Source organism: Notechis scutatus, chromosome 4, assembly GCF_049901735.1.
Source record: "Notechis scutatus isolate UNSWTSFEM ecotype Mainland chromosome 4, rNotScu1.2, whole genome shotgun sequence".
Lineage (NCBI taxonomy): Eukaryota > Metazoa > Chordata > Lepidosauria > Squamata > Elapidae > Notechis > Notechis scutatus.
In genome coordinates, this window is record NC_142012.1 from 30,775,272 (window position 1) to 30,793,237 (window position 17,966).

The 17,966-nt window shown below is 36.8% G+C and overlaps 1 protein-coding gene across 15 annotated transcripts in view; it reads left to right on the plus strand.

The window, feature by feature from the left end:
- Positions 1-17,966, plus strand: part of INPP4B (inositol polyphosphate-4-phosphatase type II B) — a 197,363-nt gene that overhangs the window by 126,172 nt on the left and 53,225 nt on the right. For all 15 annotated transcript variants that reach the window (XR_015749219.1, XM_087963099.1, XM_087963094.1 and 12 more), the window contains 3 exons: positions 132-249; positions 10,899-11,039; positions 13,710-13,807. Coding sequence is in view for 14 of the 15 variants with exons in the window: in XM_087963099.1 (XP_087819225.1) it covers positions 132-249; positions 10,899-11,039; positions 13,710-13,807 (357 nt within the window). In the remaining variant the exon portion in view is untranslated. The remainder of the gene's footprint in view (positions 1-131; positions 250-10,898; positions 11,040-13,709; positions 13,808-17,966) is intronic.

The following is a 17,966-nucleotide window of genomic DNA, read 5'->3' on the forward strand; positions in this document are numbered from 1 at the left end:
AAAAGTAGATATAGTTTAATCTTAAAATCTGACATCTATATTTGATTTACATTGTTTCCTTTAAACCAAGCAGATTGCTTGTCATGTATATTTTGTTTTCTTTTTTCTTTTTCTTTTTTTTTTCATTATAGGTGATGAAATTGGGATGCTAGAAGATATGGCTGTGGGAATATCAGACTTGCAAAAAGTCATGTTTAAAATAACTGAAACTAAATCAGATGACCTAATGCCTGTTATAACTGGAAGACGGTATGTATTCTCTTGTTCTTTAAAAAAAATGTTAATTTGATGTAGCACAAAAATAAAAATTGAAGTTATGTGATATTTAAGAAAGAGACAGAAATCAGAATGAACACCTTTTAAGGAAATTGCAGGTGATGTGGTTAGCCGGCAGCAAGTGCGGATGGTGGAGGAGAGCGAGGACTCAGATGAGGGGCCAGGACCATTAGGGAGTGGCCTTCAGAGATTGTGGGGGTTGGCAGCAGTGATGAGGATGTTCCCGAGGAGCCTGTGCCAAGTGTGCGTGCGCACAGGATTATCGTAGGAGAGACCAGTTACAACAGCACGGGCGACTTGGGAGTAAGTCTGCAAGGTAATGGCCCCTCCCTCAAGAGAATAAAAGCCAGGTTTGAAGAAGCGTTCTTTACAGAAGGCAAAGATGCTCTGAAACTCAGCCTCGTGGACATTATAGTTAGTATTTGAAAACTCTTGTAAACTGTTTCTTATCTGTGGGTTTTTGGCAGCCTTGACAAACAACTTGGCAAGGCTCTTTCTTGTCATAGCTAATTAGTTGGAAGCAGCCTTTTATCTGTGAAGAAACAATTTGTGAATTAAACCTTAAAATGTGGGGGATGCTCTCTTTGTCTTGTGTTGCTCTCTTGGAACCAGGTTGGGTCAGAACAGGTGACATGATGTTCTGTTTAATGAAATTGCAGGTCTCATTAAGGAAATAAACTCCTTTGATTTTAATTGTGTAATTTTATAGTGTCAAAAATGAAGAGGGGAGAATAGGTGTCTTTCTTTTTATATGAAAAAAAACTAAGCAGCATGTCTTCTGATGCTTGAGTATAGGTGTTTCTTTGCTGTCTAAGACCAAGCCTGGCATAGGCCCAACAAAATATTACGATTAGAACAATACAGGTAGTCCTCAAGATGTGACTGTAATGGTACTTGGCCATTATAATTGCATATTGCAATGGCAGTTAAGAAAATGCCTCACATAATAATCCCACATCTCTGCTGTCCCCTCTGCAATTGTTAAACATCCAAGTCATTAAGTGGAGCAATGAATCCTTCAGAGTGAGGGGATGCCCTTGGAAGCCTTAGCACAGACCCAGGCTAACCTTCCTGGGCCTCCCAAGCCTTCTCCCATCCTCCGAGGCACCCAGTGGTCTCTCCCAGTCCTTCAGGGTCTCCCAGTCCTTGGCCTGCTCCCAGCCAGCTATTCAGCCAAACACGGGAGCTTAAAGCAGGTCAGCAGAAGCAACTGGCATGTGGTAGGCAGTTACAGCCTATAGGCCAAGGCCTACTTCCCATCTGGTCACCCCAGGGACTTGCAGGACTCAATCTGCTCCTCAGCCAACTCCAGGGCTGAGCAGTACCAAACTTACCTTTTCATTTTTTGCAGAGTCCAGTTGATGCAAAGTGAGACTTGTCTTAGTTTTCTTGTAGTGCAGGGGTGTCCAACCTTGGCAACTTTAAGACTTGTGGACTTCAACTCCCAGAATTCCTCAGCCAGCTTTGCTGGCTGAGGAATTCTGGGAGTTGAAGTCCACAAGTCTTAAAGTTGCCAAGGTTGGACACCCCTGTTGTAGTGGCTGCTAACCTCATGACAACTTTGTGCTATTCTCCTAGCAAGTAGTATTCAAACTCCACAAACATAGGGATCCTCCTTAAAAAATAGGGCTTCCACAAACAAACAGAGCCTCCTTAGTGACTGATTGTAAGTCGAGACATTGTTGCTATAATGTCTAAATTAAAATGTGACAGCATGCCAGAAATAAATTTCCTGCATTTTCAGACTCAATGGCTCTGTGGAAAAGGAAGAAACATTATACAAAACATTGTTTTAGGCACAGGCCATTTGCCAAGCAGACAGTTTAATAACCTCATCAACATTACCAACTCAGGGTACAAAACATTGTGCAGAAAGTTTCTGCTAATGAAATATGCCATGGTGTGGGGGGAACAGGATTGCCACAAGAATCATGCCTAGGGACCTTCTGTTAGTGGAGTTAATTTTTTAAAAAATGTTCTACTTCTGAGGGAGCCATAGCTGTCTTGCATCGCAATCTATTCCATTCAAACCCTTGTAAGAGCATCTAGCACAGATTTCATCAGTGCAATTAAATATTATTGCAGAGTTTCCAAACTCTACAGTGCCGCAACCTTTTAAAATGATAAATGATTTTTTGTGATTCCCTCCATGAATAAAATTAATGAGCCATTTCCCTTTGTTCCAGTGAATGAGGCAGCTATCAGTTTAGCAGGTGTCAGCATTACGTGTGTTTCCTCTCCCATTTATTATTTCCTGTCCATAAGTCAGAGTCCTGCTAGAACTCAATCCCAGGAGGAACAAGTTATGGCAGCAATTCAGCTTTGCATGCACAACCCATGCAGAACTCTGGCTTTGCGTGTGGAAGCTTGATGCCTCACAACACTGGAAATTAGTCTCACAACTGGCTTGACCACACAGACTAAACTGAGTTCTCACAGAGCTAAAGCTTTGTTTGCACAAGACTTAAGCCTAGAAATCAAGATTGCTGTGAGGAGTATCTACAATCTACGTGGAACATAATGCAGATATCCAGGCAGTATTCCATCTTGAGAAAATGGCTCTGGTCAAAACTGGACACTGTGGTGAAATAAAAGGCATACCAAACTATAAAATAAAACCTAAATTATGCCTCTTGATCAAAGCAGCATTCCTCCAGTGCATAAGCGGAAAGAAAAAGAGAAGTACAGCTCCAGGTTAAGAAATTCCCATTCTCTTCCCTCCCCCATACCTGCTGTACTTCTGTCTCTTTCCCTCTCTCCACTTTGGATCTCAGTGTATTTTGCAATTTATGCAAGATAATTTCTTTCATTCATTCATTCATTCCGTACATCTGTCTTTACTGCTCATAGGATCATGGAGTCTATAAAGCCAGGGGAAAAGTAAAAGGCACAGGCTCCCAAGAATTCCCTGCAGGTTACTCTTCCTCACTGCCTCCCAGATCCCCTTTCTTCCACACCCATCATTACCATTCTTCCCATTACCCTTCATTTCTAGCTCCTTCCTTCTTTCACTCTCAATTTTGCAGACTCACTCAGCATTACACCACTTCCAAATGCAAAAGAACTTTGCAGCACACGTGGATTTTCACATTTACATAGTACAGGGCATTTAGAAGTACAAAAGAAATAGAATTACAAGAACATGAGCAGCAGTATACTATATAGTTAGAGCTGAATGGATTTGGATAGAAAGTTTGTTCAAGTTGAGTCTGGCTCTTGATGTCTATATGAATATGTCCATGATGTTTTCTGGGCAGCACTGTGGAAGTAGTAGCCTTCTTGGGAATTTTTGTTTTGTTTTTAATTTCCCAACTCAAGCCTATCAGCCAGGGACCAGTGCTCATTTCCTGGTCATCAGATCCAAACTTAGCATTATTTAAATGTTTCAATACAACTATAATACTGTAGATGCTACCAGATACTTTGTATGGAAAGGGACAGGGAAATAAACACGAGTTAATGCTTAAAAGATGTAGGGAAGGGAGAGACAAAATAGCAATAGTTTTGGCTTTTTTTGTTTTGTTTTAATTTTATGTTTCTTTTTGTCCTTGCCTTCAATTTCTGTTTCTTATTACACTTGGAAAACATGTTTGGTGAGGTTGAATATAATAATGATGAAAATAATAGTCTTTAATAATGAGGAACGTTTTTTATAATTAAAGTTTCTTTGTTGTTATCCATAAACACACTGTGGATAATAAACAGATTATTAGTTAATACTATAAAACCTCTACTGGCTACAATAAGTATTGCGATTGTATTTATAATTCAAATGAGGAAATTCTGAGTGGTGGAATTTCTGCAAAAAACAAAAATTAATCTCAGTCATGAAAAAATCTGATACTAGATATTACCAGATGATCTGATCAATATTAATAGGAAACAGTATTGAGGAATCCCATTATCATTTTCCAGTTCTGCACCTATAGTTTACAGATCACCTGATGACATTTCTTAGATTTTCAATTGAAAATAATCAAAAGTTCCACGTGAGAAAGTGGAACTTTAAAATCAGTAATCAATGGCTGTTTTCAACGTCTGGTTTCTTGGCAAATAAAGAAAAATCTGAAATACTGACTTCATTTTTCTATTATCTTCCTTGTCTGTATTCCAAATAATTAGAACTTGTTTCAGTTTCTGAAGTTACATAAAATTTATTACTGCACTGGGCTCTAGGTGCCTTCAAGGAAGTAAACATGTTTGTTTATACTTTGCCTATAATTTCTTTCCTGTGTTCTATAAATGGACACTAGCTCATACATATGCTAATACATCCCTAAAATGATTTTCTAAATTATTTATGGAGTGTAGACACATTGCAACCTTGTGTTTTCTATAGTGCTGGGTACCTTTCTAATTGTTTATCATAGTATTTTGCAGATGTACACCAGAGAATTTGTGGGTTTTTTATGTTTAGAAACAAGGATTTTAGCAATAATTATTCTCTTGGCACCTACTTTTTACCTTTTCTAAATTTGTAGGAAGGAGCAAGCTTTTTTCTCTCAATTTTTACTGGGTTTAGTTTTCCATCTCACTATATTTGATTCTACATACAGAACATGACATGTAGTTACTCAGTTAATGACCATTCAAAGTTACAATGGCACTGGAAAAAATGACTTATCACCATTTTTCACACTTACAACCATTGCACCCACCCCATAATCACATGATCAAAATTTGACTGCTTGGCAACTGGCATGCATTTATGATGGTTGTAGTGTCCCAGGGTCATGTGATCAGCTTTTGTAACTTTCTGACAAGCAAAGTCAATGCCAGATTCATTTAACAGCCATGTTACTAACTTAATAACTGAACTTATTCATTTAACTACTGGCAACAAAGGTCGTAAAATGGGGCAAAATTCACTTAATTTCATCTTGCTTAGCAACCAAAATGTTGGGCTCAATTGTGGTTGTAAATCGAGGGCTACCAGTACTGTAAACAGTGTAGTGGTGGCTCCAATTATTAGTAGAAGCACTATATAAATTTTTAATTTTTATTAGAAGTCTTTTTAACTTAAAATGATCTATCTTATTTATTTACTAAGCTTATCTAATAATTTTTTCTAAGATGGATAAGGGTTCTGAATTACAGACCAATTTGTTTTATAAATGTGGATACTAAAACATTAATTGCTCTGTTGGCTTGAAGCCTTCAGGCTGAATTTATGGAACCATCGGGGAATTAATAATACTAGACTATTAATTGAAGCAATGGCTTTATCTCAAAATAGGTAGAAAATATTTTGTTATATGGTATGGTATGAGCCCTCAGCTATCCCTTTTCAAAATCATTTGTGACCTTTGATCCTTTTTATTTAAAACACTTATATGCTGCCCACTCCTTTCATGGATCCACAATAAGTAGCTTACAAAAACGTAATAAGCCAATAATAATTAAAAACAAGAAATCTTAAATACTGAAAAATAAATCAGCCAATGTTTAATATTCAAAAAGTAAATTGTTAAAACATCTGGGTTAATAAATATACTTTTAGTCCCTTTTACAATGTAACAAGCCTTAATCCATACTGAGTTCAACAACATGGTATGTATCATGGGAAAAGCAAAGTTAATTGGTAATATCAAATATCCAGCAGGCACCTCATTCGCAATCTGAGAGTACAAGATAAATATGCAGGAGTAGGTGATCCTGTAAATAGCTTGGAGCTAAGCAAGGAAAGGTTTTATATATACATTTCTTAAATTAAGTCCAGCAGCTATCAATTAGTGAAACTGTTTCATTATTGTTTCAATCTCTAAAAGCATTATCAGTTACAAATGTTGCCTCTTTCTGAACAATGTTTGGACTATCTTCAAGAGCTGATCCACACAGCATATTATAATAATGAAATTATAAAGTCATCAAGCCAAGTATTTTGTCTCTAAGTAGGGATGTCCATGATTCATTACCAAAATCACCCAATTTTGCTCCAGATATTTTGGGGCTAAACACTACACTGTACAATGTTGAATCTAAAAATTAATATAGACTGCAAATCTGTCTGTTAAAGCAGGCTGCAGATCTTCCAAATCCTGAAGTCCATTTCTTGGACTGAAACAATTCTATTTTGTTGCCACTGATAGTTAGCTTATTCCTCCATATCCACCCTTTATAATTTGGAGGCTCTAGAATTGTCCAAACTCACCAGAAAGGGGAAATATGGCTAAGTAACATAAGGTTATTAATGGCAAAGTGAGTGAAGCAATATAACTTTCCCACAGCATATTAAGAAGTAGGCTGTAAAACAGTGACTCTACTATAGCTCCCTTAAGTGCTCCTGAAAGTTATCATGTCAAATGGTATCAAATCTACCAAGAGATTCAGAAGTGCCAATGAGATTGCACTACCCATTTCTCTTTCCTCGTTCATTAGAGAAACCAAGCTGTCTTCAATATTACAGGAAACTTTCTTTGCAATATGGAACTATTAGCAGTCTGGAAATAATTATTCTAGACACTTCACTAAAGTTCTAATAGCTTTATTGTTGTTTCCTCGATGTGGCATTTGCTAAAACACAAATGTTTACAGTTTGGATTTTCCCTAAAATTACATTTCGATAAGAAATCTATTAAAAAGTTGGTATACTTGTACAACCATTGCTACAAATACAGTGGTACATTTTATTTTGGAGTCTATCTTTAGAATCTAACAAGTAAGAATTTTCTATATTTGTTAATTGTTAAATCTAACCAATAACTACATATAGAATATAAAGTGTTATGGATCTTGATTCATGAGGGGTTGCCAAGAAAGTTATCCAGCTTTGGAAAGATTCATATTCAACAAAGCAGTAAAAAAATGGTCAAATGTTTTTGAACAATTGATAAGTTGCCAAGTTTGCTTTTTCCCCCACTATTTTCTTTTATCTATTCTCTTTCAAATGTGCATCTGCTTCTGATACCTCATTCTCAACCCTGATGTTCTAAAGAAAAAAAAATGATTGTAGATGGTCAATTTCAGAAGGATCATTGATGTTTTAGGAAATTATGCTCCAAATATCAAAATGTTTACTATTGTTTTTAGAAGGAACTATAACATCAAATATATAGAATTATATGATTGTGATTAATTCTGACTGAGTTTAATAAAGTATATGTGAAATAGTTAGCATTTAAAAAGGCTTGTAAAATGAGCAATACAATTACATAGGACATAACCAGAAATGTGCCCAGCTGGGTTTGGGTTCTGGTACCAACCAAGGATACAGAGCAGGAGAGTCGGAATGGCAGTTGTCATTCAGGAATCTATTGGCCTTCAGGAGTTATGCTCCCCAAACTGTTTCTGAGATTGAGTTTGTAGGATCAGTTGGGAGTGTTGCTGCTTTTCTAGCTAGGGGCCATCTCAGGACTGAGAGTAGAGTTCACCAGGCTTATGGTCCTGGGAGACTTCAATTTGCCATCTCTGGATTTGGCCTTGGAAGTGGCTCAGGAGTTCATGGCCATCATGACAGCCATGGGCATATCCCAAGGTATCCCAGGCCCAACTCAAGATAGTAGTCACACTCCAGATATGATCTTCCTGTTGGAGTAGTGCTGGTGGATCTTCCATATCCCTCTGTCACGGTGAGACCACTCCCTGCTGGCCTGGAGATTTTCTTCCACTGCCACCCTTCATGGGGAGGCCAGGTTTATTCACATGATCCACCTTTGGTGACTGACCTGCTTGGGTTCCAAAGTAGCTGGGGGACACTGCTGCATGCTCCTTCTGAGGTTCTGACTGCAACTTGGAGGCTCTTCTTCAGTGAAGAATCTATAATTAAAATACTGAACATAGTATCTTTGTAGGTTTGAACATTTTGAGAAAATATGATACCTAGACATTTTAGGGTTTAGGACTCTGGAAATTAATTGAGGATAATTAATTGCTAAATTAATTAGTTTTAAGATCAGGTTTTAAAAAACAGTAATTGGATTGTTTTGTTTAATTTAAATCCACAATTTTTAACATGTGAATTGATTATAATATATATTATATTATTTATTATTTTGTGTGTGTGTGTGTGTGTGTGTGTGTGTGTGTATATATATATATATATATATATATATATTTTTTATATATATATATATATAATATTTTAGAGAAAGGCAACTGTTAGAGTTTGTGTTTTTAAATAATTAGCTTTTTCCCATTTGGAGAGAGACTCAGTTCTAGAATCAGAATACCAATTAATGTCTCAGGTTTCTCTAAATACAGCAGAGTCATATATACTGTACGTCTGATAGCTTGATCTTATAAGTCAAAGGTTGGTCATCTTTTCGGACACTAAAGCAAAGAATAAAGTAAAACAAAATTTAAAATTTAATCAGCCTAACATCAATACCCGGGAAGATACTGGAAAAGATAATAAAAAAACAGATCTGCCAACATCTAGAAACAAGTAAAGTAATAGCTAGCAGTCATCACGGGTTTGTTAAAAACAGATCATGCCAAACCAATCTTATTTTATTCTTCAACACAGTGACTAAATTAGTAGACCAGCAAAATACTGTGGACATAATATATTTAGATTTCAGCAAGGCATTCGATAAAGTAGACCACAACCTACTTCTTAGTAAGCTAGAAAAAAGTGGAATAGATAGCACCACCACTAGATGGATTCGCAACTGTCTGGCAAACCGTACTCAACAAGTAGTCCTTAATGGGTCTAAGTCTACATGGAGGGAAGTAAGCAGTGGGGTGCCACAAGGTTCTGTCTTAGGCCCAGTACTCTTCAATATCTTCATTAACGACTTAGATGAGGGAATAGAAGGGGAACTTACCAAATTTGCAGATGATACTAAGCTGGCAGGAATAGCTAACACCCAAGAAGATAGGGTCAAGATCCAGAGGGATCTTGACAGACTAGAACACTGGGCCATATCTAATAAAATGAAATTCAATATAGAGAAAAGTAAAGTCCTACACTCAGGCAAGAAAAACTAAAAGTACACATATAGACTGGGTGAAACCAGGCTCAGCACTAACTGTGAGAGGGATCTTGGAGTCTTAGTGGACAACCAGCTAAATATGAGCTAGCAGTGTGCAGCAGCCGCCAAAAAAGCTAATGCAATCCTAAGTTGTATTAACAGAGGGATACAGTCAAGATCAAGGGAAGTACTAATACCACTCTATAAAGCCTCAGTAAGACCACACCTAGAGTACTGCATCCAGTTTTGGTCACCACATTATAAAAAAGATGTTGAGACTCTAGAAAAAGTACAGAGAAGAGCAACCAGGATGATTAGGGGACTGGAGGCTAAAACATACAATGAACGGTTGCAGGAACTGGGCTTGGCTAGTCTAGCAAAGAGAAGAACCAGGGGAGACATGATAGCGGTCTTCCAATATTTGAGGGGCTGCCACAGGGAGGAAGGAGTCAAGCTATTTTCTAAAGCTCCTATAGGCCAGACAAGGAATAATGGATGGAAACTGAACAAGGAGAGATTTAACCTGGAAACAAGGAGAAACCTTCTGACAGTGAGAACAATCAACCAATGGAACAGCTTGCCCTCGGAAGTTGTGGGAGCGCCATCAGTTGAGACTTTCAAGAAGAGATTGGACTGCCATTTGTCAGAAATGGCGTAGGGTCTCCCGCTTGGGCGGGGGGGTTGGACTAGATGACCTACAAGGTCCCTTCCAACTCTGATTATCTGTATTATCTGTAATAGTCAACATTTCATTAGATATAAACATTTTTGCAAATATTTACAGGACTGCCTGTCTCCAATTTTTTTTCTTATTCCATGAAATTTGAAAGGGATGGGCATGGTCTCCATCACTCAAACACGGGTGTCAAACTGGATTTCATTGAGGGCTGCATCAGGGTTGTGTTTGACCTTGGAGAGCCGGGGGGGCACGGTTGGGGGTGGGGGTGACCATGATCGGTGTGTTCAGCTTGATATCATTTGTGTTGAGGGCACCTGTGGTTGCCAAGTGCTAAGCCAGGACTTCCCTGAGACCCTCCCTCACTCTTATAATCTCCTTCCTTCCTTCCTTTTCTTCTTTTTCCTTCCATCTTCATTCGCCAGTTTTCTTCTTTCCCCTCTTTTCTTATTTTTCCTTCCTTGCTCTCTTCCCATCTTTCCTTCTTTTTCTTTGTCTTTCCTCTTTCAATTTCTCCTTTTCTGTCCCTTGCATGCTCAAATGCAAAAGAAGAAACATTTCTTCTTTTGTTTTTAGTTTGTTTTGATAGCCCTCGGCCAGCGAAAGGAGCTTGGGGGGGGGGCACTCATGCCCTGTTTTCAGCCATGATGGTCTCTTGCACCGCGGGCCAGTCATTTGCTGTTTCCAGACCGGCCCCATGGGTCAGATCGAAGCACTTGAGTTTGACACCCCTGCTCAAGCAGTATCGTTCAGCAGGCCTTTTATATCTTAATACCAGGCCCATGGAACAGCATCAACATTGCAACTTCCAATTCTTCTGGATTTCTTCCTGAGAGATGTTGAGAGTCCTGTTGGGTTTTACAAATATGGTTTTTTTTAATTAGAAAATATTGTTCTTCATTTATGAAAGCATTCTGCTTTTTAGATATAGATATCCTTGTGTACCAGCCTAGGAGTAAAACAGACTGAAAATAGAGTTATTTTTTTAAAAAGTGAAACAACTCAAATTTAGTTTTGTCTTTTTGTTTTCATAGGGAACATTATATAATAGAAATAAAGCTTCCAGAAAAGATGTTTGAGTTGCTTCCTCAAGAGATTAAAGATGGAAAATTGCTCTATGTCTATCCAGTCCTCTTTAATGTTGGAATCAATGAACAACAAACACTTGCAGAAAGGTAAATCATCAGGGTTATGTGTTGTTTTATATATGGATAGAAAAAATACCTATAGTGTTTAACATCCCATGAGATAATTAAATAATTGGTTATGATAACTTACCTAGAGAAGATACAGTAAAGTAAGGAGAAATGATAAGTTCATTCTGTTCATATCTATATAAACTGTACCTGATTAGTAGGAAAATCTATGGGCATAGATTCTCCTACTAATCAGGTACAGTTTATATAGATATGGAACATGCTGGTTTTTACAGGAACTATACAGTTTGAAGCTCAAAAAATGCACAGAAATATATGTGTATTTTGAGTATACTGTATATATACCGAAATATGCACATTAAAAATACATAACATTTTATATATTAGGAAATAAAGATTGGAAAATAGCTACGAAATGTGCAGATTGGGGTTTTTCTATTCATAAACTGACATTAAAATAGCGACACAAATACACAATTGGAAATATATAACTATAATAAAGCAAACTAAGTATTTAACCATGTCTACCAAGAAGCCACTGGCTAGATAGTTGGGCAGGCACTATTTCATTTTTCAGAACAACCCATCCCATGAAAGATATATGCTTGTTGTCAGGAACTTTGGTGCATGTTTATGACTGGAGTAGTCAGTGTCATTTGAGAGAGAGAAAAGGGCCATCTCCTTAATATTCTATCTGAACAGCGCCTCTGGGCCTAATAGTCCCTCTTTGTGTCTCACCAACTGGTTAGTCAGTTACAGTGTATCTGAACAGATTTTTCCATTTTTAGGTCCAAATAAATGTTGACATCTTCAGCTAAATATAGAGAGCTTGTAGGCCAATCCAATTAACTTCTTCTATATAGGTACAACTTACCACTCCATGATTAGGGTTGAAACAAATATTTCATCATCAAAAATTTAACCCAAAATACTATAAACTCCTAAGATACAGGTAATTACACCAAAAATCAAACAATTTTTAAAAATCAAGTTATTCATGGAGAGGGAGAGTTGTAATAGCCCTTCCCCCAAAACTTGGTAACATAGCCAAGGCTTAGCAATTTTCTAAAGATGCACAGTGATTTGATGAGAAGCTATTCCAAAGAAGGACAGACAAAAAAGCATGATTCTAAGCTCTTGATTGAGTGAACAAATAAAAATTGTACATATTATTGTATCGAAAATAGTGAACATTTGAAGAAATAACCATTAACAATGTCTATTTAATAGACCTGTGATGGAAAGGTTGATCCAATTAGAATGATTTTTAGCTACTTAGATATTTACTAAGTGCATGTATTATGAAAAAAATTAATACTTCTGAAATAATATTTGTTCATCTTCAGCTTAATTCAGTATTTTAAATGCTTTTAACGAATCAAGGTGCATAATAGAAGATAATAGAATAACCTAGGATATTGTTGCAATGTGCTAAGAAAAAAAAATCTATCCTATGTAAAAATAAATGTCAAAATTGCCAATCTTATATAGTAATAGCTAAATAAAGATTTTCAATGCAGAATAAAGCTGAATAAAGTTAGGGTTAGAATGCACTTTTGAGGCAAGCAATTAAATCAGGGTAAAACAAAACAAAACAAAGCATAGTTTGTGTATGACTTTGTGTATGATTGGTATAACATCCAACAAATGGCTTTTATAGGATGTGGTCATATCATCTAACTTTCTACTCTGTGCTGTTCCAAAGGATTTAAAGCCAAAGTGTTCCTCAGCCGAGTCAGCATTGGGATTTAGCTGCTACAAATTGAATGATTTTTCTATGATTTGAGGCTTCCATAGACAATTACTTTGAATAGCACCTAGAACTGCATGCTGACCCCCCTCACTTCCAACCTTAATTAGGAAGAAGATGGCTTAGGAATAGACAGAATTTGCAATAAATAAATAATATCAGGGAAAACTTCATTTTCAATTAGAGCCTTATTGACTAAAAAATTCCCAATATTTCAAGAGAATATATTTCTATATAAAGTCTCTGTAATACATACATAAGAATGTGTCCTCATTTCACAGTATTGAGATTTTTTTAAATTAAACATAGTAAGGTTGTTAATGTGCTTAACAACTATAACTGTCTGGTTTATTTTCTTGTTTAGTCACCTAATAGAATATTTGTTTCTGCTATTGGGTAGGAAAAATAATGATACAGTCAGGCCAATTCTCCCTTGGTTTGAGAAAGACAATCTGACATTACATGTACTTCAAGTCAACAGCAATCAAGAGTAGGTGAAGGGCTTTTTCAATGTCGCTTCATTTGATAGATCATTGACCAAAAACACTCTATAAAATAGTATAGCTAATATTTGTAATGGCTAGAGTCTGGAATTTGGAGTCTGGATTTGAATAAAACTGGCAGAAGTACTGCAAATTGGAGCTTTATTTCCATTAGTATTTCCACAGACATAACCCATGTTATAGAGCCTTTTTATTTTGTTAAGATCTTTAAATTGTGAGCGCAATTTTATGTCATGATTGGTTATTAAGTTAAGATATGATCTACACACATACTACAGACCATTTCTTTAGAATGCTATAAATAATTAACCCATATTAGTAAACATAAAGCTGAGATTGTTCAGTTTCTCTGAATGAATCATGTTTACATGTTCATTACTGCATTTATGCTATTTTTGTTCTTATTTTTTCAATATATGTTTTGTGATTCTTTAGGTTTGGAGATACCTCCTTGCAAGAAAGCCTTAACCAGGAAAATTTGGAATTGCTAAAAGAATATTATAAGTTATTAATGGAAAAAATACCTCCCGATTGTAAGCATTTTAATAGAACTTCATTATGTTGAATTTGTTACATTTGTCACATATATCAACAAGGTAATATCGTTCCTACAGAGTCATTTTTTATAAACTTGAGTTTCTTTATTATTTTATTGCAAACACTGCCCTTTTTATCTTCCAAATCTTTTTCACTTGAAATAGAATTTCCCATCAGTATTGGTGGAACTGACTGAAGGCTTACGTGGAATACTAGTGAAATAATATCTTCATAGGTTTTAATTGTGAATAATTTCCTATTTCCTATTTGTTTAGATTTTTACCAGCAAAATATAACAAAGACAATAAAATATTAATCACACAATTATCAAGTTATATAACTTCCATAGTGGCTCAACAATCCCATTGAAAAACATGTGAGAGTTAAGGTGTGTTAACAGGACATGACAAAATTCTTTGTAGCACCAGTGGGCGCACTGTTGGCATTTTCTTAACTCAAGTTAAATGATAGAATGATTATTCAGACATTATGTACAAAGAGCAGGTCTATGAATCTTCTTAACTCAAGTGTTTATTTTTGGGGATTGTGTAATTACTGTTAACCCAAGGAAAAGACACAGATGTGGCAGATGGTGTGTAACCACTGTCCCATGTCAGACTCTGGATGACTTGGGATAGGACTATGTTACCATGGTGACCATACTCCCAAAGGAGGTAGATTGAATTCCCCTAAAATTATAAGTCTAGAACAGAGACCCCAACCTTTTGGGCACCAGGGACCGGTTCCGTGGAGAGAGGTTGTTCACAGACTGGGGAGGACATTGTTTCGCGTGTTGTCTGCATCCCACAGATGGGGCTTTGCTTGTTTGTGTGGCGCAGTTTCTGGCATACCGTGGTTCAGTGCCGATCCATGGACCGGAGTTTGGGGACCCCTGGTCTAGAGAACTCTGCTCCTAACCCAGAACGGATTCAGTGAGCTTAGACTGGGAAGTTGCTATGCAGCAAAGAAGTTAGTACAATAGCAACAATCCCAACTGATCTCTAGAGCCCAACTTAATGAACATATCTCATATATGACAGCCTGTGTTGCCCCGTTCCTGAGATTATAGGAGGTTCCTAGATGACAGTCGGCAACTTACACTCCTGCTCCAGAGTCTGAACTGATGCCACATCTAAAATCTATATGACGAGACCTTCAAAAGGCCCCACCTAGGTCTGGGTAATTCAGACCAGGTCAGCCCTCTCATCAACAAATAAATCACAAATGATTACATTTACAAGCAGCAGTTGAAAGCCAGAATATCTTCAGGAGTACAGGAAGGAAGACAAAATGTCCTCCATGGTGTCTATTGTCATTCCTCTCCCTCCCTGCCTAGCCAATGCCTCTAGAGTTCTGAAGTCCTGGATGGTCGCTTGGATGGAAAGCTGCCAAGGCAAGCTCCAAGCAGCAGTCACTAGGTTGCACATGTAGTAGCAAGCAGAGGCCCTCTATCCTCAGCATGTGGCAGGAATCTCCCAAAATCTAAACAGCTGAAGTCCTCTGTTGCTGCCAGTTGCCTGATCAATCCCAACATAGTACCTCTAACACAGCCACCCAACAAACCACCTCCAAAGAAGAGGGTTTGTTGAGATGGTGTAATATGTATTGAAAGTTTCAATTCATTCTACAATGTTCATCTGCACTTCATTCTATGATATTCTGGTGACTGGCTTCTATCCCCCTTTTGTTATACGTTTCTTCTTTCATTTCCTATACATATCCCTTTCTCTTCAGCATTTTAGAATCTCTGTCTATATCCACACTGATACCTGGAGATGACTTTATTTTCTTTGTAATATAAATTGTTGCTGTTGCAGTGTCAGCATCACGTTTTACAGAAATTTCCATCCTTCCCAGACATATTTCTCCTTCAGAATTGCAATCTACAGGATTTGACTTACCTTCTATCTTGGTTCATTGAAATCTGTTTCTTTGAAAGTTAGTATACAGGTTTGACTTCTCTCTATTCTTCCTCCTTTTGAGCTCTTGAACATGATCTCAAGGATAATATGATCCATTTCTCCCAAGATTTCAGTTACTTTTACTTCTTCAACCTACAGTTTCTTCTTCTTGGCATTTGTGTAGAAATTCCTTAGATTGTAAGTACTAACTCTACTAGCTTTCCATTGTGGTTTTCTACCAGTCTCTAAGTCATTTTTTTTCTTTCATGCTTGTCTTTTGTATTGTTCAACACAGTTTTTGGCATTATGTTCAGTTCTGAGCGTTTGACATCTATCCTTCTCTAGCCAACATTCTTCCAGATAAATCCTTCCCAGGGTTTGTGAAATTAAGCTACCTTTTGCCAGGGTTTCTTCATTTAGATATGGCTGAAGAACATAAATCCAGAAAAGGCTGTCAAGTACAAGATCTTGTTCTTTTTTCTCATGTCATGACCCTCTATTAGAAGGATTAACAGAAGCACCTTCCTGCCTAGGCTTCATAATTTATGAAGATCTGTTCGAGGTCTCTGTTGGCCATCATCACATGAATTATTAGGAAGAAATAGTTATTGTTGAGTAAGGAAATCTAGCAACTTGTCTGTCATAATCAGGATATAGGACCTGGAAAATATAGGACATCATATTAATCTGCATAGTCTTAATGCAGTTTCAGTTCATTTCACATAGAATCCCCCATCATCGCAACACATTTCTCTTTTCTCAAAATTGTTTTTCTTCAACTTCATGGTTGAAGTGTCTTCCACCTTGTTCTGATAAACTAGATTGATGAGACTTATTCAGCTAGGTATGGAATGTCCTCAAGAGCAAGAAGCTGATACCATGCTCCGAGCTCCATCACTGAAAACTACCTATTTCTCTTGTTTTACTGGGTGACATGCTTCTCTTACTTTCCTCCAGTAGCTACTCCAGCTTTCATGTCCTCTGCTTCTCTTATTTTTCAAGGAACTTTTCACCTTCCCTGGTATATGCAAGTATAGAACCTGTCTCTTCATGTTATTTTGCCTTCTATTCTGGTAGAAACAGGAATGTTGGTTTAGATTCTCTTCAAACACTGCATGAACATCACTACTAGGGCTCCTTCCTTCTTCCTTCTGTTCAGGGGTAATTGGAATGGATGCCCACATTCCTTCTACCAAACTCACATGTTAAGTTCCCCTGATTGCTCTCCCTATTGGCATATTCAGTGAAGTTTTTTGATTGTAACCAATGTTACTTTTTTTTTGCTTTGTCCCCTTACCACTTTGTTTCAGTGCTGAATATCTCATGAGAGTACATTTTATTCATAAGAACTGTGGCTTGTAAGTGAAGAATTAAAAGTCCTATCCACAGTCTGTGTTGAAAATTGGAGTGGAATCGCATCTAATATAAAAATGTTAAAACTTATTGTACAAGAACATCAAATGTAATTTGATGTAGGTATTCTATGTATTAAACCATTTCCATGTTAATATGCAGCTCCTTGACCCAAAACTTCTTTTTCTTCTCTTTCTGCTATGCATTTTGTTTTATCAAATGCTACAAATAGAGGAAAATCTAATTTCCTATTTTTTGTATACTGAATTTTGGGCTGCTTATTATTTCTTTGTCCTTGTAATGAAAATGCATTTGCACATTGAGCTCTGGAAAATCCCTAGTTCAGGTTAAGTCCTGATTATACCTCCCATCAAAATATAAGAAGACCTCAAAAGAGGGGCTTAAAAATCACTGTTGCTATACAACAAGGATTTATTTATTTCAGGTGATCTTTAGTGTACCACAGCATTTTTTCCCTGGATTTTCATGAAGACTATTGCTATTTAAAATTGCTTTCTCCCTAGGATATAATAGATTTCAATCAATATTTTAGTGCATTTGCAGAGCAGATGCATGTTTGCTTTCTCTTGCTGATAACAGCATTATTTATGGACTTTTATTTGCTGAGTTTCTTGAAGCTCCTGGAATTAATGCTAATGAGGTAAAACCTGTGTTTAACTATGACATGATCAAAAATTGTTCTAATGCTGCTCATTTTTTGAATGTTAAAACAGTCATCTTTGTAATTAGAAAAATCAAAAAATATTTGAGACACCAAGCACTTTTTTGATTACAGCTAGAAAAATTACTGCAGTAGGTTATAACTAGATCTTAATAATATGTTAATTCAATATTTATCCCAGCCACACCAGTCTCTAGATTTCCAAACAACCTGCAGCTT